Genomic DNA, 27566 nt, shown 5'->3' with positions numbered 1-27566 from the left:
GGACATGGAGGGAGTTTCAAAAACTCATGTCACCCCTTTCTCACTGTTCAATCTCGCCTTGAACCTGTTGCGCAATAAACTTGGATCTTCTGCAGTTTGCTCCTGTCTCCGGCTGAGCTCATTTTCCTCCGCGGGGACCCACGGACTTAGTCCGATGAGCTGGGTGGCAGAGCAGCCTCGCACCCAGATTTTTGCCGTAACACCATCCAAACTCTGTTTAAAAACTTCCAAGGAAGGAGAGTCCACCACCACTTGAGGGAGTCTGTTCCACTACCAAACAGCTTTTACAGTCAGAAAGTCCCCCCCCCCCCGGGCTATTTAGTTGGAATCTGCATGCTTGCAACTGGAAGCCCTGAGTTCGAGTCCTACCACCCAGAGCAGGAGAGCACGAGCTTCCTCCCTCTTCCATGCCACCAAACACACTGGAAATTCGTTTTCCCCGCCCAAAGACAGCTATTGCAATAATTATAATAAAACGCGCGTGCACGTGGCTGGAAAAGGCGAAGCGGGCGCGCGCGGCGCGTTCCCAGGACACAGGCGCCTCCGCGCGTGCGCAGAGAGAGACTAGCCACCTCCCTCGTTTCCTCCTCTCCGGCAGAGGGCGCTCTCCCTCCGCGCCCACCCCACTTCCGGAAGGAACTCGCGCGCGCCGGGCCGCGTTTCCGGCCGGGCCCTTTTCAGCGGCGGACCCAAGATGGCGGCGCCCAGGCTGGCCTAACGTGCTGGGCGAGTGGAGGGGCGTCGGCGGCGGGGCCATGGCGGCGGCGGAGAAGGCGGCGAGGGCGGGCGCCGGTCGGACGGTGCTGGTGCGGGGCCTGCCGCCCTCGGCCTGCGCCGCCGGGCTGGAGAGGGAGTTCGGCCGGGCGGGGCCGGTGCGGCGGGCGGTGGCCGTGACGGAGCCCGGTGAGCGGGGACGGGGGGGGGAGGGAGGGAGGGAAGGGGCGCCTCCACACCCCCCCCCGCGGCCCACGAGGGGCTGACTCACCCTCGCCCCTCCTCTGAGGTGGGGCGGGGGGGCTGGGCTAGATGACCCCGCGGGGACCCCTTGGTCTAGGCAGTGCTTTGCCATCCCCAAAAGATGTTTAGGGAGGGATGACACAACCTTGATGGCAGAAAGTGAGGAGGAATTAAAGAACCTCTTAGGTAAAGGGAAAGGGACCCCTGACCATTAGGTCCAGTGGTGGCCGACTCTGGGGTTGCGGCGCTCATCTCGCTTTATTGGCCAAGGGAGCCGGCGGCATACAGCTTCCGGGTCATGTGGCCAGCAGGACTAAGCCGCTTCTGGCGAACCAGAGCAGTGCACGGAAACGCCATTTACCTTCCCACCAGAGCGGTACCTATTTATCTACTGGCACTTTGACGTGCTTTTGAACTGCTAGGTTGGCAGGATCAGGGACCGAGCAACAGGAGCTCATCCCGTCACGGGGATTCAAACCGCCGACCTTCTGATCGGCAAGTCCTAGGCTCTGTGGTTTAACCCACAGCGCCAACCGCGTCCCTTTCAAAGAACCTCTTACTGAGGGTGAAAGAGGAGACCGCAAAATATGGTCTGAAGCTCAACATCAAAAAAACAAAGATCATGGCCACTGGTCCCATCACCTCCTGGCAAATAGAAGGGGAAGAAATGGAGGCAGTGAGAGATTTTACTTTCTTGGGCTCAGCAGCCACGAAATTAAAAGACGCCTGCTTCTTGGGAGAAAAGCAATGACAAACCTAGACAGCATCTCTTTGAGAGTCCCATGGAGTGCAAGAAGATCAAACCTCTCCATTCTGAAGAAAATCAGCCCTGAGTGCTCCCTGGAAGGACAGATCCTGAAGCTGAGGCTCCAAGGCTTCGGCCACCTCAGGAGAAGAGAAGACTCCTTGGAAAAGACCCTGATGTTGGGAAAGATGGAGGGCACAAGAAGAAGGGGACGACAGAGGACGAGACTGTGGGACAGTGTTCTTGAAGCTACAAACATGAGTTTGACCAAACTGCGGGAGGCAGTGGAAGACAGGAGTGTCTGGCGTGCTCTTTAACCGCTGGCACCACCAGTCAGGACTACCAGTGGATCATGGAGCCCACCTGGCACCAGATTGAGCCCCCCAACAAGGCATCTTTCCTGGCAGTGCTGCACTCCTGTTATTATTATTATTATTATTATTATTACTATTACTATTACTATTATTATTGTTTTTTTTCTAAAAATAATGTTTAGGGGTACTCTCATTTTCCTATTCATATTGAAATACTGCCCCTCAGTGAGGCCAAACTTAGAGTCACAAAATGTTTATGGGTATGCATACCACTTCGTCGTCGTCCCCCCCCACCCCCGAAAAAATAACTGATGATGATTATTATTGACCGCTGGCACCACCACCAGTCACGGAGCCCACCTGGCACCCGAATGAGCCTCCCCAACAAGGCATCTTTCCTGGCTGCGCTGCACATCGCAGCTTTTCAGATTACGAACGTGGCAAAGTGTTTACTTCCGGGTTTGCTGCGCGTGCATGTGCAGTAGCGGCACTCTGTTTACAGACTTTTCAGGGTGCAAACGGTGTCCCGAAACGGATTGCATTCGTAAGTAGAGCTACCACTGTAGAACCAGTTGGCATAAGGTTGCAATGGCATCTCCTTCAAACGACACATCTTTCTTCGTATGAACCCATGCTTTTTGTATGGTATTTTGTACATTTTGTATGGTTTTGGTTATCTACCTAACTCCCCCCCCCCCAGCCTTTTTCTTGAATTACGGGGTGGGTGGAGTGACATGGCTTTTCCGATCTTATATGTGATATTTGTTCCCTGGCCAAGTTGCTGACCTTTGCTCTATGTTGTTGTTGTTATTATTTGGAAAGACACCTTGCAGCGGGAAAAGGAGTTTAATAAGCTTAGCCAGTCATAATAATATTAATATGCCTTTAAATCTGTTGGATAGGCAAGAAAACCTGTCGTGGGTTTGGCTTTGTCACTTTCTCTTTGCCGGAAGACGCTCAGAGAGCCATCCAGGAGATCACAGCCTTTGGGAAACGCAAGATCACAGTAGCCCTTGCTAATCCGAAGCCACGGCAGAAAGGAAAGAAGAAAGAAGGTAAGTTCAAAGTCTTTTTTTGTGTGGGGTGCTGGAATTTTCTGTGTGCTGCTGTTGACGCTTAGCGCCAGTTTTGCTGAGCGCAGTTAGAAAGACGGAAGAGGCTTGTCTTTGGTCCCACGTGACCCTGCACTGCCTTCGAGGCTTCCAGCACCCTTTCTGACATGTTCTCACAGTCCAGAAGATGGGTTTTGATTTCCTTACAGTACACAATTCCAAGACATTCCCAATAAATAAAATGAAAAATTGTCCAGTAGCACCTTGGAGACCAAGACATTCCCAGTTATACCTCCTCTGCAGTCAAACAAACTGCCTCTGCAGGCAGCAGGGAAGTGTAGGCTCCTTGCCACTTAACAGGCCAGTGGAAAAGAAAAGGGATTCCTGTCAGGCGGACTGAGGTTGGAGGGATGCAGCCACCTGCCTCCCCTCCAATAACCTCCTTGTTTCCTATGCTGGCTATGAAGGAATTGGCTCCCCCCCCCCCCAACCAGCAGAGCAACCAGGTGAGCTGGCAGGCCGAGGAGGGATGGAACGGTCTATTCACTGCCACTTAATGGCCTGTATGGGATTCCTAGACAGCTGTGGCTACCAGGAAAGTTGTTAAAATACAAATCTGGCCTATATGTATGAAGAGGAGGACTGTTGGCGGAGCTGGCAGAGGAGCCGATTGTTCCTTGCCTTCACTCGCCTCTCCAGCAGCGCCTTTACGCTTTGCCTGTCCTGCTTGGCTGCTTGTAAAGGGAGAAGATGCCTTGTCTGCTGGAGTTTCTCTCCTGCTCCAAACAAAATACAGTGGTGCCTCGCAAGACGAAAAGAATCCGTTCCGTCACATCCAATTGCAGAAGAAAAAAATAATCCTCCCAGCTGCTCAAGACCCTGTTGAGCAAGACAAGGCAGTTGTGTTGGAGAAAACCCCCATCAGACTCTTCTGAGCTGATCCATAGACAGTTAGGCTTACATACAGAAGTTAATGTCTTTTGTAGGTATGGCAAGGTTCTCACACCTGGTTAATAAGAAACCACAATAAATAAATGGCTCAGGACCACAAGGACCACCTCTTTCCATATGAACCTACCCAGACCCTGAGATCATCTTCTGAGGCTCTTCTTCGTGTGCTGCCTCCTCAAGAGGTCTGGAGGGTGGCAACATGAGAACGGGGCCTTCTCTGCAGTGGCTCCCCATCTGTGGAATGCTCTCCCCAGGGAAGTTTGACTGGTGCCTTCATTATGCACCTTTATTCACCAGCAAAAAACGTTCCTTTTTAACCAGGCCTTTGGTTGATCTGATTAACATCCAATACCCTTTTAGAATGTGGCTCTTTTGGGTTTCTTTTATTGGGTTCTTGTTTTTAATTTGATTTTATATATTATGATTTTGTTTGTGAACTGTCCTGAGACCTGCGGGTATAGGGCGGTGTACAAATCCAATTAATAATAATAATAATAATAATAATAGTGATAATAAATAGCTTTGTGGGGAGAACACAGGGAAGCAGCATTGCTAGTCAAAACCCCTTACACTTTCCATACTTCCTTCACCCTTTTCGCCCACCTTCGTGCTGACTCTGTAAGAGAGATGTGTCCTTAAGATAGAAGCAAGCTCAGTCCTCTTATAGTCCACGGTCCTTGAAGACCCCAGACCCGTCCAGTCCAGTCTCCTGTTCTCAGACTGGCCAACCAGATGCTTGGGCCCATGGGAGGCTTGTGGGTGTGACCTGAGCACATCAGCACTTGTGCCTCGTGATGATTCCTCCGCTGTGTTCTTAGTGTGTCATTGTCCTTGCGGTGTCCCATTTGCTTTGGTTCCAGGTGCCTCTGAGGCCCCCCAGCGAGGGAAGAAGCCCCCAAAGGCAAAAGGAGCCTCGAAAAAAGCCAGGCTGATCATTCGCAATCTGAGCTTCAAGGTACGAGCCAAAGGCAGGGGAGCCGCCTGCTTCTTTGATGGGACTGGGGTTCTCTTTCTGAGCCACCCCCATTCTTTTCTTGGAACGAGGCCGTTAAAAGTGGACTGGCAGGGTTAATCTTTCACGGCACTCCTGTCTGAGATTCAGAGCACTGAGGTAATGCTGTTTCGCAGAATCGTAGAGTTGGAAAGGCCACCCCAGGGTCATCTAGTCCAACTCCCCGAGAGACGGCCATCCAGCTGTCCATTTCTTAGCAGCTTTTTGGTGTAAATCAGTCTTTCACAACAGCAGTAACATCTAGATCATGGGAGCGTTTCAGCCCTGTTCTTGAGTTTGTTTAAAATCTAAAACAGCTTATCTGGTATTCCTTTCTTTGAATTTGTGCCATTTAGGTTTTTTAAACCTTTTTGTAAAGGCAATACTAAAATTTTCACAGCTGAGTCCTCAACTCTTTATTACTGTGCTTGGCTTTCTTCAAGTTGGGCTTTGTCTAAAACTTGCTAATTAGGTTTTCAAACCTTTTTCGTAAACTCAGTTTTAGAAACTGTATCTTTGAGTCGTCAATCCTTTATTACTGCGCTTTGCTTCACCTAGGTCGAGCTAGGATTATAACACTTCAGAATTTTTGGGAGTTTTACCCACTTTCTTTGAATTTGGTCATTTAAGGTTTATGATTTCTCTATTTCCTTCTGAGGAAACTGAATATTTCAGTGAAACGAGGTTCGTAGCCGTCATCCCATTAAGGCTTTGTTCAATTCTAGGTTTTTCTAATTTTTCCCTTAAACTTTTTGAGTTTTATTATTTAGTTTATTTCTATAAGATAATATTTCTAGTCCATTGCTTCTCGTTTCAGGGATTTTCCCGGTATTTCATTTGTTTTGTGTAATTTGGTGTAAATCACAGCTGAGCGCTCCATTTAATGGAGCAGTAATAGGAGCCCCAAGCCCCGCTTTTGGATTTCCCATCAGAGAGCACAGTCTGCTCACAGAACATTGGAGCAGCAGCCAAGATCCTTCCCAAGACTTGGGGGTTTTGAAAAATACACGATGCACTGTGATGACTTCTGCCATTGGTCTCATTTCTGCTCTCCTTAGTGCACAGAAGATGACCTGAAGGCTGTCTTTTCTCAGTTTGGCACAGTGCTGGAAACTACCATCCCCAAGAAACCAGGTATGGCCAGGTGGCCTGGTGGGAAAGGGCCGGTGGGGCGCTACTGGAGGAGGAAGGTAGCATTCCATTTAAACTGCACACCTGTCCTGGATTATCCCCAGCCATTCATGGATCACTGCGTTCCCCTTTGGAACTAGGAATTCCACACATCAGAGATTGGAGCACTGGCTGGCTCATGTTTCTGCTGTCTGCCGTCTTAAGCTGAAGAATGAAGTCCCACCTGGCTTCTTGGTTATGACTCTGGCTGTTCCTCTTGTCTCCCTATAAGTGGAATCCCATGCGCAGGCTACTAATATTATTTTAAAATAGTCAGAATTAAGTTGATTTCCTTTCGCTTCCAGATGGAAAGATGCGTGGCTTTGCCTTTGTGCAGTTCAAGAACGTCCTGGAAGCAGGGAAGGCCCTGAAGGGGATGAACATGAAGCAGATCAGGGGTGAGTCTGGCACTTTCTTAAAAGGAGCCGGGTGATTTGAGGTCCTCTCTGGGTGTTTATGTCGGATGGGGGCTGCCTGTGCGGAGGGTCAGGCGAGATAATACTCGTTCATCTATTGCTCTTGATATCCCACCTTTTTCTGCAAGGAGCTTGAGGCGGCACACGTGCTTCTCTGCCTCCTCACTGAATCCCCACAATAACCCTGTGAGGTAGGTTAGGCTGAGAGGCAGGGACCGGTCTCTCAAGGCCACACCCAGTGAGCTTCATGGCTGAGCGGGAGGGATTTGAAACCTGGTCTCCCGGGTCCTAGTCTGACGCTCTCCCCATTCCCCACCGCTGACTCCCTTGCTGGTCCTCTTGTGCTGGGAACGCTGGAACATCTGCAGGAGAGTTGAATATGCAGGGGTGTTCAGGCAGTGGGGCTGACGGACTTCGGCTCTCCTCCGCATACACACAGACACCATGACTTTTTAAAAAAAGTTTTTAAATTTTTTACCAAGAACCAAAACACAAACAGTGAAACCTCCCAGGCAGCTGATACATTGGGTATACATAATAACATATTCAAAACAACCATATGTACAATTTTATATACATTAACGCTCCTCCATCCACAAGGTTTATTTAACTTTTAACATTTTAATTGCCCCAAATTGTTCAAACCCACCCAAATAATTCAATATCTTCTCAAACCAATCCTCCCCTTTCTCACTGACCTTAAACCCTTTCATTCTGTGTATTTTCACAGTTAGAAATTCTAAAATTATAATATTCAGTTTTTTCTTCCATTGGTTCACCCCTAGCTCTTCTGCATTTTTCCAATTACTTGCTATAACCTGTTTGGCTGCAGTTACCATCAATTTTACCCATTTACATTCCTCTTTTGTTTTTAACTCAGTGTTAACCTTTACTTTTTATTTCATAAAATTTGTACACCGCTTGATTGTAAAAATCAAAAAAGCCCTCAAAGTGGTTTACAAAAATATGAAACACGAATATTTTTTGGCGTGGGGATTGCAACCCTCCTTTAAAACATAGGAAAGTTAAAATACTAAAACAGATTAAAATTACCTCCATTTTCAAAGCATCTGGACAGGCCTGTCTAAACAGTTTTAGCAGGTGCCAAAAATTGTACAGCGAAGGCTGGTGTCAAGAGGCAGGGAGTTCCAGAGGGTAGGGGCTGCTACACTAAACAGTTGAGTTCTTACGAATGGGATTTCGGTCCCTGGGATTTGTAGCTGTGCTGCCCCCTCGCCAAGCCAGCCTCAGAGCTTCCTTTTCCTTCGCAGAGCGCCCGGTGGCTGTGGACTGGGCTGTGGCCCGGGAGAAGTACCAAGCGATGCAGGCAGTGGCATCTCCGGCAGGTGAGTGGCTCTGGGGCAGGAGTCATCCTGCTCTGGGCATCTCAGGCAGGCGCCCTCGCTCTGTGTGTGCTGTTGAGTGGCGGGTGAAGAGGCCCAATCTTGACCTCAGGCCAACCGGCTGAGAGTGGCAGGAGGACATTTGTCCTGAGTCTTTGTAGCCAGGCAATTGCCTGTGTGAAACTGTGTGAAACTGTCTGGTTCTGAGAGCAGAGCTGACCTTCAGAAGCAACAGGGGCCCCCTCCCTGCCCAGCAAGCATGGAAGGGGAGTGCCCTCTTGCTTATTCATTTCATAAATGTATTTTTAATCTTTTGTTGGAAGCCACACAGAGTGGCTAGGGAAACCCAGCCAGATGGGTGGGGTAGAAATAATAAATTATTATTATTCACAACATGTATGCACTCTTTGATTCTTTTTTAAAAAAACAACAACCACCATCAGAGTGGATAAAAGAATAAAATCATCATTGAAAAAATAACAGCAATAATTCATGACTTTAGACGAGCTGAAATGACAGCAGACTAAAAACAGGTTAAAATTTGCACCAGATTTCTAAGCATCTGGGCGGGCTTGTCTAAACAAGAACGTATCCAGCAGGCGCTGAAAAGAGCGCAGGGAGTTCCAAAGTGAAGGCGGAGCCACACTCAACGCTTCAGTTCCTACAAAACATGGAATGGATTTTACGTGGCACTTGGAACCAGGGCCAGTTCTGTGAATGGGAGCGGTCTGGAGGCAGCCCTGTTTAGGGAAGCTTTTAATGTTTAACAGACTATTATATTTTAATATTTTGTTGAAAGCTGCCCAGAGTGGCTGGGGAAACCTAGCCAGATGGGCGGGGTATAAATAATGAATTATTATGATGATTATTAGTTGTGTGTCTCTGGGTCAGGTGATCTCATGGGTCCCACGTTGCGGAGGGCCTTACGGACTAATAGTAAGCCCTTGGCATTGGCCTGGTAGCTACTGGGCAACCGGGGCAGATCTCTGGGCATCAGGAGCGCCATGTTCCGACAGGGTCTTTCTCCCGCCAGCCCTTAGAAAGCCTCCTCCTTCTCTTCCAATTCCTGCCCAGTCGAGGCTTTGCAGGTGTGGCTCCTTCGATTGGACTCCTGTTTCTTTGTTCTGTGGCCCGTTTGGGATCTGGCCGCGGGGCCCTCCCTGGCATGGCTTTTCGCGAGAACCCAAGATGCCCCCTCTGGGTCAGGCCTCCAGCCTCCTCTTCTCACAGGGACCAACCGGGTGCCTATTATGGGAAACCAGCAAGCAGGACTCAGCAAGGGCGAGATTTGCCAGGATTAATGGGTGAAGCTAGAAATTGGCGTCTTCCTTGAGAGAAAAGGCATCTCACCCTCCTGCTTCTTTGCCTCTCTCCCCCAACCAGGGGTCCAGGAGAAGAAGAAGCAAAGCCAGACCCAGCGAGCGGACACAACTCAGGCTGGCGGCGGCAATCTGGAAGACGAAAGTTCAGAGCCTGCTGAGCCAGCAAGGCAGGGCAGGTGAGCGCAAGGGGTTTGCTCCAGAGGACCCAGGACGGGCTCACTCTGCTGCTGACGTGGGGATCGGGAGGGGGGGGGGGCACACTAAGCCGCCCTCTGTGTGTTAGGATATTGATGTTCCGTTCCACCCTAAGCGGAACAGATATGTGGAGTTGTTGTATATCACATGCCTGTTTACATTCCAGCACAGCCTGCTGGGAACTTCCGTTGTGTATAGCATTTGCTTGTGCTTTTTGCTTGGACACGAAGGGGAGCAAACATGTTTTTCCTTTGTCCTGATGCTGAATAAGCTGCTTGTAAATACGCTTTACATATGCCTCTGCCCTTCCGTGGCAAAGAGTTCTTATCTCTGCTGGCTTGCATGCTCAGCTTCTGAAAGGCTTCTAAAGCTCTGAGTCGCAGTTTGATGCAGAACCAAGGACCGGAGTTCGCCCCGCTGCTGGCCAGTGGGCTGGGGCCTGCCAATTGCCCCTATTTCCTGGGAGGCATCCCAACACCAAATCCCCGCTCTCTCTCTGCCAGCAGGAAGCGGCAGGGCTGCCTCTGGCTTCTTCCCTCTGCCCAAATCCAGCCAGCTCCGAGATTCCAGAACCCCAGAATTAAGCCCTTTGGACGCAGAGTTCAGCTGCCTGCTTCTGACCGCTCTTTCCTTGCGTTATTTCACGGACAGGTACTTTGAGCAGCTCGCTCCACCGCCTGCAGATAGCGAGGAGGAGGAGGAGGAAGAGCAAGAGACGCAGGACTCCGATGAGGAAGAGGGGGAGCCTGGCAAAGCCATGAGCTCTGATGATGATGATGAGGAAGAAGATGACGACGACGAGGAAGATGAAGAAGGTTGGTTTTGCCGTTTCTGAGGGGTTGGATGCCAGGGCAGGTGGCAAACCCTTAAAAAGCTGGCGCCTCAAAGGAGCGCCAGGAGAGACCTGTGGGGTCTGGTTAAAAAATCAATTTCAACCCAGCATTTCTCTTTCCGAAAGCTGCCAGCCCCCACGTGAAATTTCATGGCCTCTGCTGGGAACTTGGGGCTCCTCCACCTTGGACTTTGGAGACTGGGCACTGCCACCTTGCCCAGTGAGAGCGGCATAATAATAATATTTACCAAAGATTCCTGCATTGCTGAGGGTTGGACTGGATGACCCTTGGGGTCCCTTCCAACCATTCTGTGGCCTGCTCTTGCCTTTGGAGAACACCTTGCTCATGGTTTCCCCCTCCCTGGTCTGCTCCCGTTCCAGAAACTGACGTCCCTTCGAAGCGGAAAAAAGTCCAGAAGCTCCCATCAGACGTCACCGAAGGAAGGACCGTCTTCATCAGGTGGGCGGAGGCCATGGGCTCAGCATCGCCTTGGGAGAGAAGCCAGGAGGCTGCTGCCCTGCTCCTTCTGCATCCTTACAGGGCTTAGAGAACCCTGCTCCAACGTACATTTATGGCTGTTTCTCCTTACTACTTTTTAAGCTGATTAGCTGCTTGTCACCTGAACGTCTCCAAGTGACTCACAGCAAAATATCTCTCTGTAGACATATGTAATACCATATGGGAAGGAAGGGGAAACAGGCTGTGGTCATTCCACGCATCAATATATCCTTTAACATTCTGCATCGCGGGGGGTTGGAATATCATTGATGCTAACCCTTAGGATCTTAACATTCTCAACAGGTGCAAATATTTATATTTTCCTAAAAATCAGCACAAGTTTAACCAGTGTCAGGTTCGTTTAGCAGCGATCATGTGAGTGCTTCTGTTGTTGATTCTAGCCCTTAAGATCTTGATATTCTCAACAGGTAAAGAGGGGGTGTTATTGGGTTGTTGCTTTTATTTTGATTATATAAATATTGTGGTTTTTATGTTGATTTTTTCTGCAAACTGCCCTGAGACCTCTGGGTATAGGGCGGTATATACCGTATTTTTCGCTCTATAAGACGCATTTTCCCCCCTCCTAAAAAGTAAGGGGGGATTTATGTGCGTCTTATGGAGAGAATGCAGGCTGTGCGGCTATCCCAGAAGCCAGAACAGCGAGAGGGATCGCTGCGCAGTGCTCCCTCTTGCTGTTCTGGCTTAGCCGCGTGAAGCCTCTTCAGGGCACGGGGAGCCTTCATCCCGCCTCCTTGAGGAAGGGACTCCATCTCCTGGAAAAGCCCGCAAGAGCTGCGCTCCCTTTAAAGAGCCGCGCGGAGCGGGTGTGCGACTCTTGGGGGCTTTTCCCTGAGGAGGAGAAGCCTGCAAGCGCCACACACACGCTCCTCGCAACTCCTGAAAGGGAGCGCTGAGCAGAGCCTGGGATACATACAGGCTCTGCTCAGCACTGCCTTTAAAGAACATTTTTTTCCTTGCATTCCCCCTCTAAAAACTAGGTGTGTCTTATGGAGCAAAAAAATACAGTAAATTCAATAAACAACAACAATAATATTTTCATATTTATCATTATCATGAAATCAAAAGCATTCTGTTCTTTTTGATCCCGTGCAAAGACTTTTTGCCAGTCCACCCTTGCTGGGGGCCCCCGGACATGTTTTTTCCCTGGGATCCAAACCCGCTCTTGTCCCCGCTGGGTGTGGGGCGCATCTTCATGTGCCCCCTGCTTCCCCCCTAGGAATTTGTCCTTCGACAGCGAGGAGGAGGAGCTGGGGGAGTTGCTGGAGCAGTTTGGAGATCTGAAGTACGTGCGAATCGTTCTTCACCCGGACACGGAACACTCCAAAGGTAATGGGGCTGAGACCGGGGGGGGGGGTTGGAGGGGAGGGGGGCAGACTGAGACAGAATAATTTTGTATTAGGTGGGGAGGGGGGGCAGTCCTCAGAGACCTGAGTTCAGATCCCGCCTCAAAAGTAGCAACTAAAAAATACCTCTTTTTTTGTCCTGCGGGGGGGGGGGTCTGTATTATATCTGTTTACATAAACATTCAGAAATAGACTGGAAAGAGAAGCTGCTGAATTGCAACTTATCACCAAACTTAAAACCATGGAGAGACCTGGTCTGAACAAAGACATTGGATTCTTATCTCATTATACATGACAAAGCCATTTTTCACCTTCTCACCCCTTGCTTTTTCCTGTAAGACCTATTGCAGTCGTTAAGAGTCGTCAACAGGCTCATCACAGCTATCTGCCAATCACCCATTCCCACCACCCTCCTGAGTAATACCCCTCCCCACCTTCTCACTATATAGAAGGGTCTGGTGACTTCTGTTTCAGTGTATCTGAAGAAGTGTGCTTGCACACGAAAGCTCATACCAAGAACTAACTTAGTTGGTCTTTAAGGTGCTACTGGAAGGAATTTTTTTTCTTTTATTTTGTTTTGACTATGGCAGACCAACACGGCTACCTACCTGTACATAAACATTGTTGGGGTTACATCATTCTCCTTATTTTGACCTTTATTTTTGCCAAGAACACATTCGCACAATAACTGTGTTTTATATAAGAGGCCACTACTATCATGAACTATACAGCACTGAGGGGGTAATTTTCTGGTATTAGAAAAGGTGTAGAAATTGAGTGTGTGCCAAATAATGGCCTCTCCTTCCTGGGAGGTTTTTAGGCAGAGGCTGGATGGCCATCTGTCAGGGATGCTTGAGCTGAGATGCCTATTTAATTAAATCCAACGCAGATATATTTCTTCCTTTCTTGGCCGTTACTATTGAGAACCATCCAAGAATCATTGCTTACGTAATCTGTTACACACTTCGATGGTATCTACAGTCTCTGTATCTTCTAATGCTTGATAATGCTAAAAATAATGTATGAACTCTGTTTTTAGTCACGATGTAACAGATTTATATTTGTAATTTCTACATATCAAATATTAATCCTTTTATTTGCTTTTAATGTTTAATATATTATTGTATTTTAATATTTTGTTGGAAGCCACCCAGAGTGGCTGGGGAAACCCTCCAGATGGGCGGGGTATAAATAATAAATTATTATTATTATTATTATTATTATGCTGCGTTCATATTTATATTATGTAGAACTATTAACAGCTGAAAAGGGACGCGTGTGGCGCTGTGGGTTAAACCACAGAACCTAGGACTTGCTGATCAGAAGGTTGGCGGTTCGAATCCCCGCGATGGGGTGAGCTCCCGTTGCTCGGTCCCTGCTTCTGCCAACCTAGCAGTTTGAAAGCACGTCAAAGTGCAAGTAGATAAATAGGTACCGCTCCGGCGGGAAGGTAAACGGCGTTTCCGTGCACTGCTCTGGTTTGCCAGGAGCGGCTTAGTCATGCTGGCCACATGACCCGGAAGCTGTACGCCGGCTCCCTCGGCCAATAAAGCGAGATGAGCACCACAACCCCAGAGTCGGCCACGACTGGACCTAATGGTCAGGGGTCCCTTTACCTTTATCTTTATTAATAGCTGAGGAAGCCCTTTGGGGTGAAACAAGGAAATATCCAGAAACCTTGTTCTGTCCTCTACCCTCCCCAGCTGCCTGAGCCAGCCAGCCTGTGTCTGCTACCCATGCTAGCCAACCTCATCAGCTGTATTGCCCGTGACATTCTGGGTACCTTTCCTTAACCACATTCGAGGACTGTGTAATATATGAACTCAAAGAAGAATGTATGAAGAAAGGAAGAAATATATCTGCCTTGGATTTAATTAAATAGGTTATATACCTTGCTTAAGGATTGTATAAGTTGTTCATCCTGGACTTTATTCGTATGATAGGAAGAAGTAGTAAAGACGTTTGTTACAAACATGACCACGCAGCCTGCCGCGCTCTACACAGTCATACCTCGGGTTACAGCCGCTTCAGGTTGAGTTTTTTCAGGCTACGGACGCGCCGAAACCGGAAGTATCGGAACGGGTTACTTCTGGGTATGGGGGTCGTGCATGCGCAGAAGCACTAAATTGTGCTGTGCACAGAAGCGCCAAATCACAACCCATGCTTGCGCAGACACGCCACTGCGTGTCCCACTATGCGGGACGCAACCCGAAAAAACGCAGCCTAAAGCGGCTTTAACCCGAGGTATGACTGTATTTGTTTAGCCGAGATTCCTGCATTCCTTGAGGTCCCTCCCAAGTCTACAATTCTATGATGCCATGCGTCACTGTAAGACAGCTTCCTAAACATGCCTCTCTCCTCCCCGCTCCCCAAAATCCCCCCACCAGGCTGTGCCTTTGCCCAGTTCCTGTCCCAGGAAGCTGCCCAGAAATGCCTTCAGGTGGCTCAGGATGAGAGCGAGGTGAGAGTTGGGGGGTTTTTTCCCCCCAGCGGGGTGGGAGCATGGTAGTTCCCCCTGCCTCCACCGGGACTGGCTCGACCTGTCTCTGGCAGCACCCATGGGTGCCCCTTCCTTGCCTCCCTGCCTCTCACTGTCTCTCCTTCTCCCCCGAAGGGCGGGGGGCTGCACCTGGGGGGCCGCCGCCTGCGAGTGGACCTGGCTGTCAGCCGGGAGGAAGCCCAGCAGCTGCGGAGCCAGAAGACGAAGAAACCCACCGGCACCCGGAACTTGTACCTGGCGCGCGAAGGCTGTGAGTGCGAAGGAAGCAGCTGGGTGGGGCTGGATTCACCTGGCCTCACCTTGCCTTGTGTGCAGGGTGACGGGGGCGTGTTCATTCCCATGTGGAAGGGGCTTGAGGTGGCGGCAGGCTCTCCTACCTTGTAGTTTTTTAAGCAGAGGTTGGGTGGCTCTGTGTCAGGGGTTCTTTAGCCGCGATTCCTGCATTGCAAGGGGTTGGGCTAGATGAGCTGGGAAGGTCCCTTCCCAGTCTGTGATTCTGTGCTGCTTTTCAATGCTCCTTTTTCCTCTGCAGTGATCCGTGCTGGCACAAAAGCTGCCGAGGGGATGAGCGATGCTGACCTGGCCAAGAGGGCACGGGTAAGTTCTCGCTTTCTCTTTCTTTCTCTCTCTGTGTGTATGTGTCTAGCCCAGCCTTTCTCAAGCTTGGGACTACAACTCCCATCATCTCTGACCACCGGTCCTGCTCGCAAGGGCTGATAGGAGTTGTAGGCCAACATCTGGGGACCCAAGGCTGAGAAAGGCTGGCCTAGAAGCTAGACATGGCTCCAAGCTTTCCCTCCTTAAGGATGCCAGAAGACCCCTGCTGGGCCAGGTCAAGGTGGGTCTGCTGAATCTAGCCCATGGGTAGGCAAACTAAAGCCCAGGGGCTGGATGCGGCCCAATCGCCTTCTCAACCTGGCCCGCATATGGTCCAGGAATCAGCGTGTTTTTACATGAGTAGAATGTGTCCTTTTATTTAAAATGCATCTCTGGTTTCTTTATGGGACGTAGGAATTTGTTCATTTCCACCCCCCAAAAAATATAGCCCGGCCCCCCACAAGGTCTGAGGGACAGTGGACTGGCTCTCCCTACTGAAAAAGTTTGCTGACCCCTGATCTAGCCTGTCTCTGATGGACAGGAGCCCCCTGCTGCTTACGAATCCCTGCCCCTCGCACACAGGGCCCCACTGAGGCCCCAGACTCTCCACGTAGCAAGAGGACATCATGTTGTGTAGTTATGGAGAGCCATAAATTTGCCAAATCTCTCTCTCTCTCTCTCTCTCTCTCTCTCTCTCTCTTTCTTTCTTTCTTTTTTCCTGTTTATTTCCCACATGATACCTGTTCTGCATTTGTTTACTGTGGCAGCACTTACAACTCTGGAACTCCCTGCCTCTGGAGACGCAGAAGGCGACGTCACTGACTTCTTTTCAGCTCTTGCTAAAACCATTCTTGCTTAGGAAAACCTGCCCAGATGCTTAGGAAGTTGACGGGAGTTAAATGTTTTAAAAACTATTTTAAACTTTTGTATGCTTTAAACAGTTCTTGATTTTTTTGTTTTATCCTTTTTTAAACTGCTCTGAGTGGGGGGTGTTTTTAACACTCAAACAGCATACGAATTTTATGAATCACACGCTGTTTGAGTGTAAAAAAAACAACAAGCCTCGAAGCAATTTACAAAACAATAGAAGTCTAGAAAAGTTTACAACATACAGAAAGTTACAGCCACTAGATAACAGACTAAAACAAATCAAAACCCCCACACACTTTCTAAACATCTGGGTGGGCTCGTCTAAACACAAATGTTTTGAGCAGGCGCTGAAAAGTGTTCGGTGCCTGATATCAATTGGCAGGGAGTTCCAAAGTGGAGATGCTGTCACACTCCAAGATTGAGTTCTTGCCAACATAGAATGGCTATTAAGTGGCAGCGCCCGTCCCATAAGTTGAAGTGGTCCAGAGATTGTCTATGGGACAAGGCGATCTCGTGGTCCCGGGCCGTTGAGGGCTTTGCACGCTAACAGTAACTTGGCCCGGTAGGAAATCGGCAAGGCCTCCGTCAGCAATTGGCTGCAGCATCCTGCACGCACTGCAGCTTCTGGCTCAAGCGCGAAGGAAGCCCCACATAGAGCGTATTGCAGGAATCCTGTCGTGAAGTAACCGGCGCATGAACTCCTGCGGCCGAGTTGGGGTGTGGGACAAGGTGCTGCTTGAGAGATCTGCGATTCCTGCATCGCAGGGGGTCAGAATAGATAATCGCCAGGGATCCCTTCCCACCCGGCAGTTCTGTGATTCTGTGAAAGAATAATAATAATTTATTATTTATACCCTGCCCATCTGTCTGGGTTTCCCCAGCCACTCAGGGCTGCTCCCAACAGAATATTTAAAACACACTAAAACTTCAAACATTAAAAACTTCTCCAAACAGGGCTGCCTTCAGATGTCTTCTGAACGTCAGATAGTTGTCTATTTCCAGGGCGGGTGCCACTACCAAGAAGGCCCTGTGCCTGCTTCCCTGTAACCTCACTTCTTGCAAGGAGGGAACCGCCAGAAGGCTCTCTGCGCTGGACCTCAGTGTCTGGGCAGAACGATGGGGGTGGAGACGCTCCTTCAGGTATACTGGGCTGATGCCATTTAGGGCTTTAAAGCTCAGCACCAACACTTTGAATTGTGCCTGGGAACATCCTGGGAGCCAATGTAGATCTCTCAGGACCAGTGTTATATGGACTCGGCGGCTGCTCCCAGTGCCCAGTCTAGTTGCCGCATTCTGAATTAGTTGTAGTTTCTGAGTCACCTTCAAAGGTAGCCCCACATAGAGCGCATTGCAGTAGTCCAAGCAGGAGATAACTAGAGCATGCACCACTCTGGAGAGACAGTCATTGGGAGGGAGGATCTCAGCCTGCGTCCCAGATGGAGCTGGTAGACAGCTGTCCTGTATGCAGTTGCAGTCAAAATTTATTCAACCCTCCCCTCCACTGCAGATGAGCTTTCTTATCAAAATTTACAGACCTTCAGCTGTTTGCAATGAGCAAATCAAACAAAAGCCCTTGAAATAGCTCAGCTGCCCAACACAACAGAGATAACCTGCAAAAGCAGGAGAGTCTTCCAAGCAGAGTGGTGGGCTGGCTTTCCCCCCTTGCCCCCCCCCCGGCCATCCTGCCTGCCTGCCTGCCTGCATGCTCCACCTCGCAAGGCTGTGTTGACCCCTCCTTTTCCCTCCCCCAGTTTGAGGAGCTGAAGCGTCACAAGCTGAAGGACCAGAACATCTTCGTGTCTCAGACCAGGCTCTGCGTCCACAACCTGCCCAAAGGCGTTGACGACGTCCGGCTCCGGAAGCTGATGCTGCAGGCGGCCAAGGGAAGCCCCGGCATCCGGCTCAAGGAGGTGAGCCTGCCTCTCAGTGCAGCCCCACCCCGCAGGGGGGTGGCAGGGATTAAGCGGGGAGGGGTGGGAGGGAACCAGCATCGCCACCCTGGAGGAAAAGCTGGGGATGAAATGACAAAACGGCTCCCGTCACTCAGATCTCCTGCCAAGAATCACCTGTTGAGCTTCTGGCTTCATCCTCGTCACGGACGCTTGAGCTGAGATTCCTGCCTTAGACTCAGGGTGGACTTGATTTAAAGCAAATTGATTTAAATCTCGACTTAAATCACTAGTCAGTAAGACTTGATTTAAATCACTAGTCCGTAAGACTTGATTTAAATGATTTTTTAACGGAAAGACTCGTTCTTGCTGGTATAATCTTAATATTTATAACCAGACGAAGGTTTCATTTTTGGAATAATAAATGTTCAGGGTAGTTATTACAGTTATATCAAAAACCACTGGTTTGGTTGTACTATTGAGAAATACATAGACAGATAATTATGAAATTATTGTGAGGTTTAATAAGTTAACCTTTTATATCTTGGACAACTTTCTGCTGTACTTTATTGGAAGGAGAAAAATAACCATTTCCTTAATAACAATTTAAACAATTGTTATTAACAATAGCATTATAGCATATTTAGCCATGTTTGTTAACTTATGTGGTTAAACTTTTTTTTTAAAAAAAGAAAAGAAAACAGGCTTGAGTTTTAGCCCACATGAAAAACGTAAAACAAATCCTTATTTCCTGATGAACAGCCTTTGGACTATAATGTAACTTAAATGGAAAACTACCTTTAGAAAGGTTTTTCCTCCAAAAGCATTTTATTTTGAATATCCAACTTAAATTAAAAAAATCTGATTTTTTTTTTAACCCATTGATTTTTATCCACCCGGGTTGGACTGGATGACCCTTGGTTCCCCTCCAGCTCTGCGATTCTCTCTCTCTGTCTCTCTCCCTCTCCAGTGCCGTGTGATGCGGGACCTGAAGGCGCCCGCTGGGAAGGGGAAGGGGCAGTCGCTGGGCTATGCCTTTGTGGAGTTCCAGGAACACGAGCAGGCCCTGGCTGCCCTGCGACACCTCAACAACAACCCCCAGGTCTTTGGGGACCAGAAGGTAAGGTCCCCCCCCTCCCCGTTCCTTCCAGATGGGGCAGATTCACAGAGGAGAGGGCTATAGAATATCAGTTTCTGGAGCGCGTTGCTAGTCTCCCTTGGGGGCACCTGGTGGCCCCCGTGAGAATAGGTGGGCCCAACTCTCCTGGTCTTCTCAGGTTGCCCTTTCTCCCCACAGCGTCCCATCGTGGAATTCTCCCTGGAGGACCGCCGGAAGCTGAAGCTGAAGGAGCAGCGAGCCCAGCGCAGCCTGGTAGGAATCATAATCATAATCATAATCATAATTTATTTGTACTCCACCCATCTGGCTGAGGAGCAGGAGGTACCCTAGAACCCCACAGAGTTGGAGGGGGGACCCCCAGGCTCATCTCATTCAACCCCCACAATGAAGCAATCGCAGTCAGATGCTCCTCCCACCTCTGCCTTCTTAGAAGGAGGCGCCATTGCTGCGAATGGCTGCCGAGGGCGAGGGGAGGGGGAATCCTATACCAGGAAGAGGAACCGGTGGGGACTCAGCCCTGGGAAGGGGCCTTTGCAGCTCTGGGGGTGTCCAGCTTTGCGACACGGGTAGCGCTGTGGTCCAAACCACTGAGCCTCTTGGCCTTGCCGATCGGAAGGTTGGCGGTTCGAATCCCCGCGATGGAGCTCGCTCGCAATGCCCTGTCCCAGCTCCTGCCAACCTAGCAGTTCAAAAGCACACCAGTGCAAGTAGATAAATAGGTACCACTCTGGCGGGAAGGTGAATGGCTCTGGCTTCCATCACGGTGTCCTGTTGCACCAGAAGCGGTTTAGTCCTGCTGGGCACATGACCCGGAAAGCTGTCTGTGGACCAACGCTGGCTCCCTCGGCCTGAAAGCAAGATGAGCGCCGTAACCCCATAGTGGCCTTTGACTGGACTTAACCATCCAGGGGTCCTTTACCTTTTACCAGCTTTGCAGCCTCCTGGGAAGTCTCATAGGGTGCTGTTTGGGGCCGGGGTCCTGACCCGCAAGGCAAGAGGGCTCTGTGCATTCTGCCCCCCTGCAGTGGTTTTTCCAGGCAGGTGGGAAAGTTCTGCTTAGCCCCTGGAGTCATCCTCAGCCTGCGTGGAACCCCTTTGTTTGTGGGGTCCTGCCATTGCACCTCCAGACTTACCTTCCCACTTTGTCTGTGGAGGAGTTGAGTGGCTAGAGGGAACAGCTGGAAACCAAATGCTCCATTTTCCTTCTGAATCATAATTCCTCTTGCTCCTCTCTTTTTTCACCTTTTGACTGGTCAGGAATTGGTTTAATTATTAGCCCATGGCTGCTTTTATTGCCCTTTTCACGCAAAGGAGGTTGTGGACCCTCCTTCCTTGGAGGTTTTAAATAGAAAGTGAAAATCTGGACTGAAAAGTTGTTGATTTAAGGTCCAGGTTTTCCCAGACATTAAAGAAATTCCCGCTCAGACGCTCTTCACGACGGCTAAATCCCGGTCGTGTCTGGACGTATGGCCACCCTACTTTTAAGCAGAGGATGGGTGGCCATCTGTCAGGGATGCTTTAGCTGAGATTCCTGCATTGCAGGGGGTTGGACTAGATGACCCTCGGGGGTCCCGGCCAACTCTACAGTTTTACGATTCTTGGAATATTGCAAACGGCTCTGTGCTCCTGATGCATGATTTTCTGTTCATTTCATTTTCGGTTTGTATCCCGCCTTTCTATATTACTTTGTGCAAGGCAGTCTACAAGCTGGGGAAACAACTAAATAGGCAGCAAAGATCGCAAAACGTCTGATCAAGCGTACAAAAAGTCATACTGGGATCATAACTTCGAAATAAGCAACGTATCTCAAATAAAGCAATATTCAATAACCCATTATAATATACTGCACAGTCATACCTTGGGTTATAGTTGCTTCAGGTTGTGTTTTTTCTGGTTACGGACTGCCAAAATCCAGAAGTACTGGAACGGGTTACTTCCGGGTTTTGATGGTCGCACATGCGCAGAAGCGCACAGACGCGGGTTGCAAATGTGCATCCCACACGGATCACGTTCGCAGCCCGTGCATCCATTCTAATAGTAAAAAGGTCAAGGGACCCCTGACCATTAGGTCCAGTCGTGGCCGACTCTGGGGTTGCGGCGCTCATCTCGCTTTACTGGCCGAGGGAGCCGGCGTACAGCTTCCGGGTCATGTGGCCAGCAGGACTAAGCCGCTTCTGACGAACCAGAGCAGCGCACGGAAACGCCGTTCACCTTCCCGCCGGAGTGGTACCTATTTATCTACTTGCACTTTGAAGTGCTTTTGAACTGCTAGGTTGGCAGGAGCTGGGACAGAGCAATGGGAGCTCACCCCATCGTGGGGATTCGAACCGCCGACCTTCTGATCGACAAGTCCTAGGCTCTGTGGTTTAACCCACAGCACCACCCACTCCCTATTAATATAAAAAGGTAAAGGTAAAGGGACCCCTGACCATTAGATCCAGTCACAGATGATTCTGGGGTTGCGGTGCTCATCTCGCTTTATTGGCCAAGGGAGCCGGTGTACAGTTTCCAGGTCAAGTGGCCAGCATGACTAAGCCACTTCTGGCGAACCAGAGCAGCGCACGGAAACGCCGTTTACCTTCCCGCCGGAGCGGTACCTTTTTATCTACTTGCACTTGGATGTGCTTTCGAACTGCTAGGTTGGCAGGAGCAGGGACCGAGCAACAGGAGCTCACCCCGTCGTGGGGATTCAAACCGCCGACCTTCTCATCGGCAAGTCCTAGGCTCTGTGGTTTAACCCACAGCGCCACCCGCGTCCCTAAACAGTAAAGTACCAGCACATAATAATTAAACAGTTTACACTTAACAGTTACAATAAAGTATTACCAAACTATAATCAATAAAATAATGGGTGCTCAGGGGGAGAGGGGAATATATGGCATTTGAAAGAGAAGTGGGTGGCCTCCCTCGCTGAGCTCCCTTGGGGTCCTGCAGTGGGACAAACCTTCCCTGCCCCCCTTTTCTCCTGTGCAGCAAAAGCTGAGGCAGAAGCAGCCCCCCGAGGAGGCGGCCGGCAAGGAGCCCAATGCCAGCGCCTCCGAAAAGCCACCCAGAAGGCGGAAGAAGAAGCCCCCCAAGGCCAAAGAAGCGGAGGGGGCTTCTCAGGGGCACGAGGACCCGCCAGAGCCCATCGAGAAGAAGCCCAGGGTCTTCTCAGCAGCCAAGCAGCAGCGTCCGGAAGCCCCCCGGCCGGCGGAGGGGGCTGTATCCTGGGCGGGTTTCCAGACACGGGCGGAAATAGAACAGGTGGAGCTGCCGGACGGCAGGAAGCGGCGCAAAGTCCTGCCTCTGCCCTCCAAACGGGGCCCCAAGATCAGGTAACAGCCAAAACAGGAAGGGGGGGCGCTGGGAGTATATGAGCCTATGGGGGGGGGAGCAGGGTGCTGCTGCTGCCACTCACAAACATCCCCTTGCTCTGTGTCAAGGCCTCAGGACCAGTCTCCCCTCCTGCCTGCCCCCCTGCCTCGGTTTCCCTTCCGTCTTTGCCCTTCTCTTCCGCCCCCTCCCCCCGGCTGCCCTTCACCTGCTCTGCTCCCCCCCCCCCCGTTTCCAGGAATTTCCCCACTAAGGGAGCACAGCCCTTGGGGTGGGGAAGCCGTTACAGAGAAGGGGCCATGTTCCATCATGTGCATTCCTTCGGGGGGGCATGTCCCCGTGGGGGGCGGGGGCAAGGTGGAGAAGTGGACGGAGCAATGGGGGCAGTTCTGGCACGGGGGGGGGGGGGCATTCCGGCCACTCGGAAAGCGGTGGTTTTTGCAGCAACACAACACACAGCCCTTCCCTTCCTAGCAAGGAAGAAGCGCCCTCCCAGATGGCGGACGTGTTGCAGCCAGGCGGGGGCACTGGAGGGAGAGGGTCTCTCGGGGGCCGCATTTGGCCACTGAGCTCCAGGATCCCCACAGGGCAGGGTCTGGTCAGGGGGCTACCCAGAGCCTGTCTCCCTGGGGGTGTGGTGTGCATTGAAGGGCAGGGAGAGGGAGCTGGAGGGGGAGTTGGGAAGGTGGTCCCGGGGGGGGGTCAGCAGCTCCTTCTGGGGTCCTGGGTCTCCCCCGGATCAGGGAGAGCAGCCGTGGCCTGGCCTCTCCCTCCGTCTGCTGAGCTGCGTCTCTCTCTCTCTTGGCAGGAAGCGGGACAAGGGGAAAGTGAAGCCCCCCGTGAAGAAGATGGCCCCCTCCGGCCCAACGCGCAGGCAGGAGAAGATCAGCCAGGGGCCCAAGCAGGTCAGTTGGTTGTGGGGACATGGGGGGGGGGGCTCTTTCATGCCAACAGCCAAGGGTTTGTCAAGATTTACAGAACCGCCTCTCCTGGTCTGCCCCGCAGAGGACCTTAAGGTCCATGAATAACCATAGTTTAGAGGTCCCGGGCCCTAAGGAAGTCAGACTATCCTCTGCCAGGGCCAGGGCCTTTTCAGTGATGGCTCCGACCTGGTGGAATGCTCTGTCCCATGAGACCAGGGCCCTGCAGGATTGAACTTCCTTCCGCAGGGCCTGTAAGACAGAGCTATTCCACCTGGCTTTCAATTTGACCTTAGCCTGATCTTTTATTCCCCTTCCTTCCCTCCCTCTCCCCTTTTTATGAAGATTAACTGCTCTGGGATCCCACAGCTAATTCTCCCCTGGTCTCCTCGCTGGCCCAAATAGGACTAATTTAGCCAGCTAGCCCTGGTGATCATCGAATATTTATTGGATGGATATCCCCCCCTAAATTGATTTTTGAATTCTGAATTTATTGTTATTCAGATTTTATATTGTATTTTATGCTGTTTTTTGTTGCATCAATTAAGTGTTTTAAATTTGTTGTTAGCCGCCCTGAGCCCAGTTTTCTGATCCAGGAAGGGCGGGGTATAAATAAAATTTATTATTATTTTTATTATAAGAACCCAAGATTAGATGAATGGATCAGGCCAGTGGCCCGTCCGGTCCAGCATCCTGTTCTCCCAGAGGACAAGCAGATGCACCAACGGGAATCCTGCAAGCCGCTTGCAAGGACAAAAGCAGCCCCCCCTCCCCAGCTGTTTCCAGTAACTGGGATTCAGAAGCCTGGCTGCCTCTATCTGTGGAGGCGGAGCCATCCTGTAGCCTCCTCCTCCATGAATTTGTCTATTGTTGCGTTCCAAAAGCAGAGGAAGGATTGGACCCTGATTAATAGAATACACACGAGGCTTGACCAGCAAGACTCTGGGAGGAGGTGCCAATAATAATCCTCTCCACCCCCTGGCCCAAGTAGTTTTATTCACAAAAAAACTTTATACAGTGGTACCTCGTTTTACATACGCTTCAGGTTACAGACTCCGCTAACCCAGAAATTGTACCTCAGGTTAAGAACTTTGCTTCAGGATGAGAACAGAAATCGCGCGGTGGCAGCACAGCGGCAGCAGGAGGCCCCATTAGCTAAAGTGGTGCTTCAGGTTAAGAACAGTTTCAGGTTAAGAACGGACCTCCGGAACGAATTAAGTACTCAACCCGAGGTACCATTGTACACAGTGTTCGTAAGAACCAATCAGATTTCCTCTGAGCATTTCAAAAAACCCCACATGGGACAAAGTTAAAGTTAAAACTACAAAGAAACTATTTCCTACTTGAGCATGCATACATAGTTCAGAGTAAATAAAATAGGAATCAAGGAGGAAGGAGGAATGCCTTTAGGAAACCCCAGAGGTCACAAACAGCAGTAAACAGTATCTCCTTGTGAACTCTCTTCCTGGCCCTTAGATTAAGAAAACTAAAGAAAGGTACATCAAAAAAGCTACCTACTATCTTTATGACCCAGGATGCCTGATGAAGCAACGGGCAACTGGTCTGTGTTTAGAATGCTTATACGTGCCTGTCAGGTGTAGAGAAAGCAAATGGCAGAGGTGCAGGGGCTTGTGGGATTCGATCAGAAATTATCGCGAAGGAATCAAACCCAGTCAACGCAGTGCTTTCACCGCTGACGCAATGGCTTGCTCCTTATTTCATAATTCCTCATAGCAATCCCACCTGACCCCCCCACACTCTGGATATTTGCACCCCCAAAGTCTATTCCTCTGTCAAAGCCATCCTGTGGCAGTGAGTTCCACAGGTTCAACTGTGTGCTACTTGAAGAAGGACTTTCTCTTCTCGGCCCTGAATCTTCCCAACCTGGAAGACCTAATGGATAGTAAAACCAGCTCTCTGTATGCTCCTGCCCACATCGCGAGGTCCTTCAGCGTTCTCCAACCATCAGTTCTTCTCTGGGTTTTCTGCAGGAAAAAAACAAAAAGCCCCCCCCCCCAAAAAAAAACTGCATTGGAACTGTTCACGTATTTTGTACATGCTCTTCCCCTAAAGGAAGCCATTTCCTCTGCGTTTCTTTCATAGAACACACATTTTTGCATGCATTTTTGGAGCCCATTCTCATCGTCTGATATTTATTGTGATTCCTGCCTTGCAGGGGGTGGGGCCGGATGACCCTTAGGGTCCCTTCCAGCTCTAGGAGGAGTCTGTGATTTTATGTACCGTTTAGTACACAGAATCCCTAGGTGGTTTTTACAGAAAGCACAGCAAGAGATTTTAAAGCAGAAGAGAAATCAACATGCAGGCATTTAGAACCAAACATACAAGGAAATGCACCAGGAAAAACAGAATAAAACGTCCAGTTAGATATCACTAAACAAACAGATATCACTAAAACAGAAGGGTGTGATGGGTTTTAAGGTAAAGGTAAAGGGACCCCTGACCATTAGGTCCAGTCGTGACTGACTCTGGGGTTGCGGCGCTCATCTCGCTTTATTGGCCGAGGGAGCCGGCGTACAGCTTCCGGGTCATGTGGCCAGCAGGACTGAGCTGCTTCTGGCGAACCAGAGCAGCGCACGGAAATGCCGTTTGCCTTCCTGCCGGAGCGGTACCTATTTATCTACTTGCACTTTGACGTGCTTTCAAACTGCTAGGTTGGCAAGAGCAGGGACTGGGCAACGGGAGCTCACCCCATCACAGGGATTCGAACCGCCAACCTTCTGATTGGCAAGCCCAAGAGGCTCAGTGGTTTAGATCACAGCGCCACCCGCGTCCCACGTGATGGGTTTTAGGAGCCCCTTAATGCCTGATGGAATCCAGTTAGCTCAGCTGGTTAGAGCGTGGTTGGTGCCGATAATGCCACGGTCGTGGGTTCAGTCCTTGGACTAGATGACCCTCGGGGTCCCTTCTGACTCTGCAATTCTACGATTCTGTGAATGGACGGGTCTCTAGGAGGTGATAGAAGCTTGCCTCCGTTTATTCCTTGCAAACAGCACGCAGAAGGGTGTTTTGACCATCACCCCAGACCTTCCCGAAACCAACTGAGGGCACCATGTTCCCCATCCCTGGCTTGAAAAATAAAGCCAGCCAGTGGGATTTTAGGAGGGGGGTTGTCCTCAGGCAAAGCAACTTCTGCGTGGATCCCCGTAACCCGGAGCTGAAACTGCAAAAATCGGAGAAGCTCGGAAAACCCGGTGGATATGCCTGTCTTCTGATCCATTTGCAGAACCCTAGAATTTTGCAGAGGAGAGGGACCCCTGGGGTCATCTAGTCCAACCCGCTGCGACGCAGGAAGGTTACACTGGACAAATTTCTCCTCCCCGGGGAAGGGGGTGCCAGAGATAAAACCTCCTTTGCTGCTCTCCACAGGCTCGCTCCTTCCCTTGCCCCTGCCCCCTGGCTTTGCCCGAGTGCCCCTGCCCCCAACCTCCCTGGCCAAACCGTGGGGCGCCCCCTTCCTGACGCAGGTCTCCTCCTCCTCACAGGCACCCAGGAAGCACCCTCGGGGGAAGCGCAGCCAGGCAGAGACCCGCTTTGAGCAGCTGGTGGAGCAGTACAAACGCAAGATCCTGGGTGGCGGCGGCAACAAAGCTGCGGCGTCAGCCAGGAGGAGCAAATGGTTTGAGGGCTGAGGGAGGCCCTGGGGGAGACGGGGGGGGGGGGGAGAGGGACGGCTGGCTGGGGTTGAGCCCAGGCAAGGGCATCGTTCACCCCTCCACCCCCATCTCTGCCATCTCGGACTACTGGACTGTGCAAGGAAGCAGCCAAGAGCCTCCTGAGCTCTCTTTGCAGGGGTGCATAGAGGGGGGGTCTGGTCCCCAAGGTGCCCCCTTTTGCTGACCAAGGCTAGTCGGCAGATTTTTCGGCAAGTGCTTGCAGGACCCAGGATCAGGGAGAGACACACAAACCAGCGGGTGAAAATTTGCCCTATATATTTTTGCCATCTCTGACCAAGAGAGGCCTGTGTTGTTATCACCGCAAACATTTTTTAATAAAAGGGTTTTATTAAAAATCTACCTTTCCCCCCCAGGAACAGAGAGAGTCTCTGGGAACCAGCTCCCTCGCTCAGTCCCAGAACAGGGCTGAGGGGAGGCTCTCTGCCCCTCCAGATGTCGCCAGCCCCCACCACCCTCCACCTCTGGGCAAGGTTGGCTAGCTGGAGGGTATGGGGGGCCACCTCTGGCTT

General features: G+C 50.6%; 1 protein-coding gene across 1 annotated transcript; it reads left to right on the top strand.

Moving 5' to 3' along the window:
* Positions 1 to 739: 739 nt before the first annotated feature.
* On the top strand, positions 740 to 27415 carry RBM28 (RNA binding motif protein 28). The gene is made up of 19 exons (XM_081879765.1): positions 740 to 903; positions 2919 to 3071; positions 4880 to 4974; positions 6069 to 6144; positions 6486 to 6578; positions 7868 to 7942; positions 9323 to 9437; positions 10108 to 10271; positions 10670 to 10748; positions 12025 to 12134; positions 14539 to 14612; positions 14766 to 14901; positions 15184 to 15248; positions 17870 to 18028; positions 18978 to 19127; positions 19305 to 19379; positions 22101 to 22444; positions 23251 to 23347; positions 26866 to 27415. The coding sequence occupies exons 1-19, from the start codon at positions 756 to 758 to the stop codon at positions 27010 to 27012; spliced, it is 2355 nt and encodes a 784-aa protein (XP_081735891.1). The 5' UTR covers positions 740 to 755; the 3' UTR covers positions 27013 to 27415.
* Positions 27416 to 27566: the final 151 nt, after the last annotated feature.

Source organism: Podarcis erhardii (genome assembly GCF_964252035.2).
Source record: "Podarcis erhardii genome assembly, chromosome: 10".
Taxonomy (NCBI): Eukaryota; Metazoa; Chordata; class Lepidosauria; order Squamata; family Lacertidae; genus Podarcis; species Podarcis erhardii.
The sequence above is the reverse complement of the archived record's forward strand: the minus strand, read 5'-3'. Positions and strand labels throughout refer to the sequence as shown.

Coding starts and splice junctions, on each gene's coding strand:
- RBM28 (XM_081879765.1), top strand. CDS start 756: ATGGCGGCGGCGGAGAAGGCGGCGAGGGCGGGCGCCGGTCGGACGGTG. Junction 12,135..14,538: donor GGACACGGAACACTCCAAAG/GTAATGGGGCTG, acceptor TCCCCCCACCAG/GCTGTGCCTTTGCCCAGTTC. Junction 15,249..17,869: donor ACCTGGCCAAGAGGGCACGG/GTAAGTTCTCGC, acceptor TCCCTCCCCCAG/TTTGAGGAGCTGAAGCGTCA.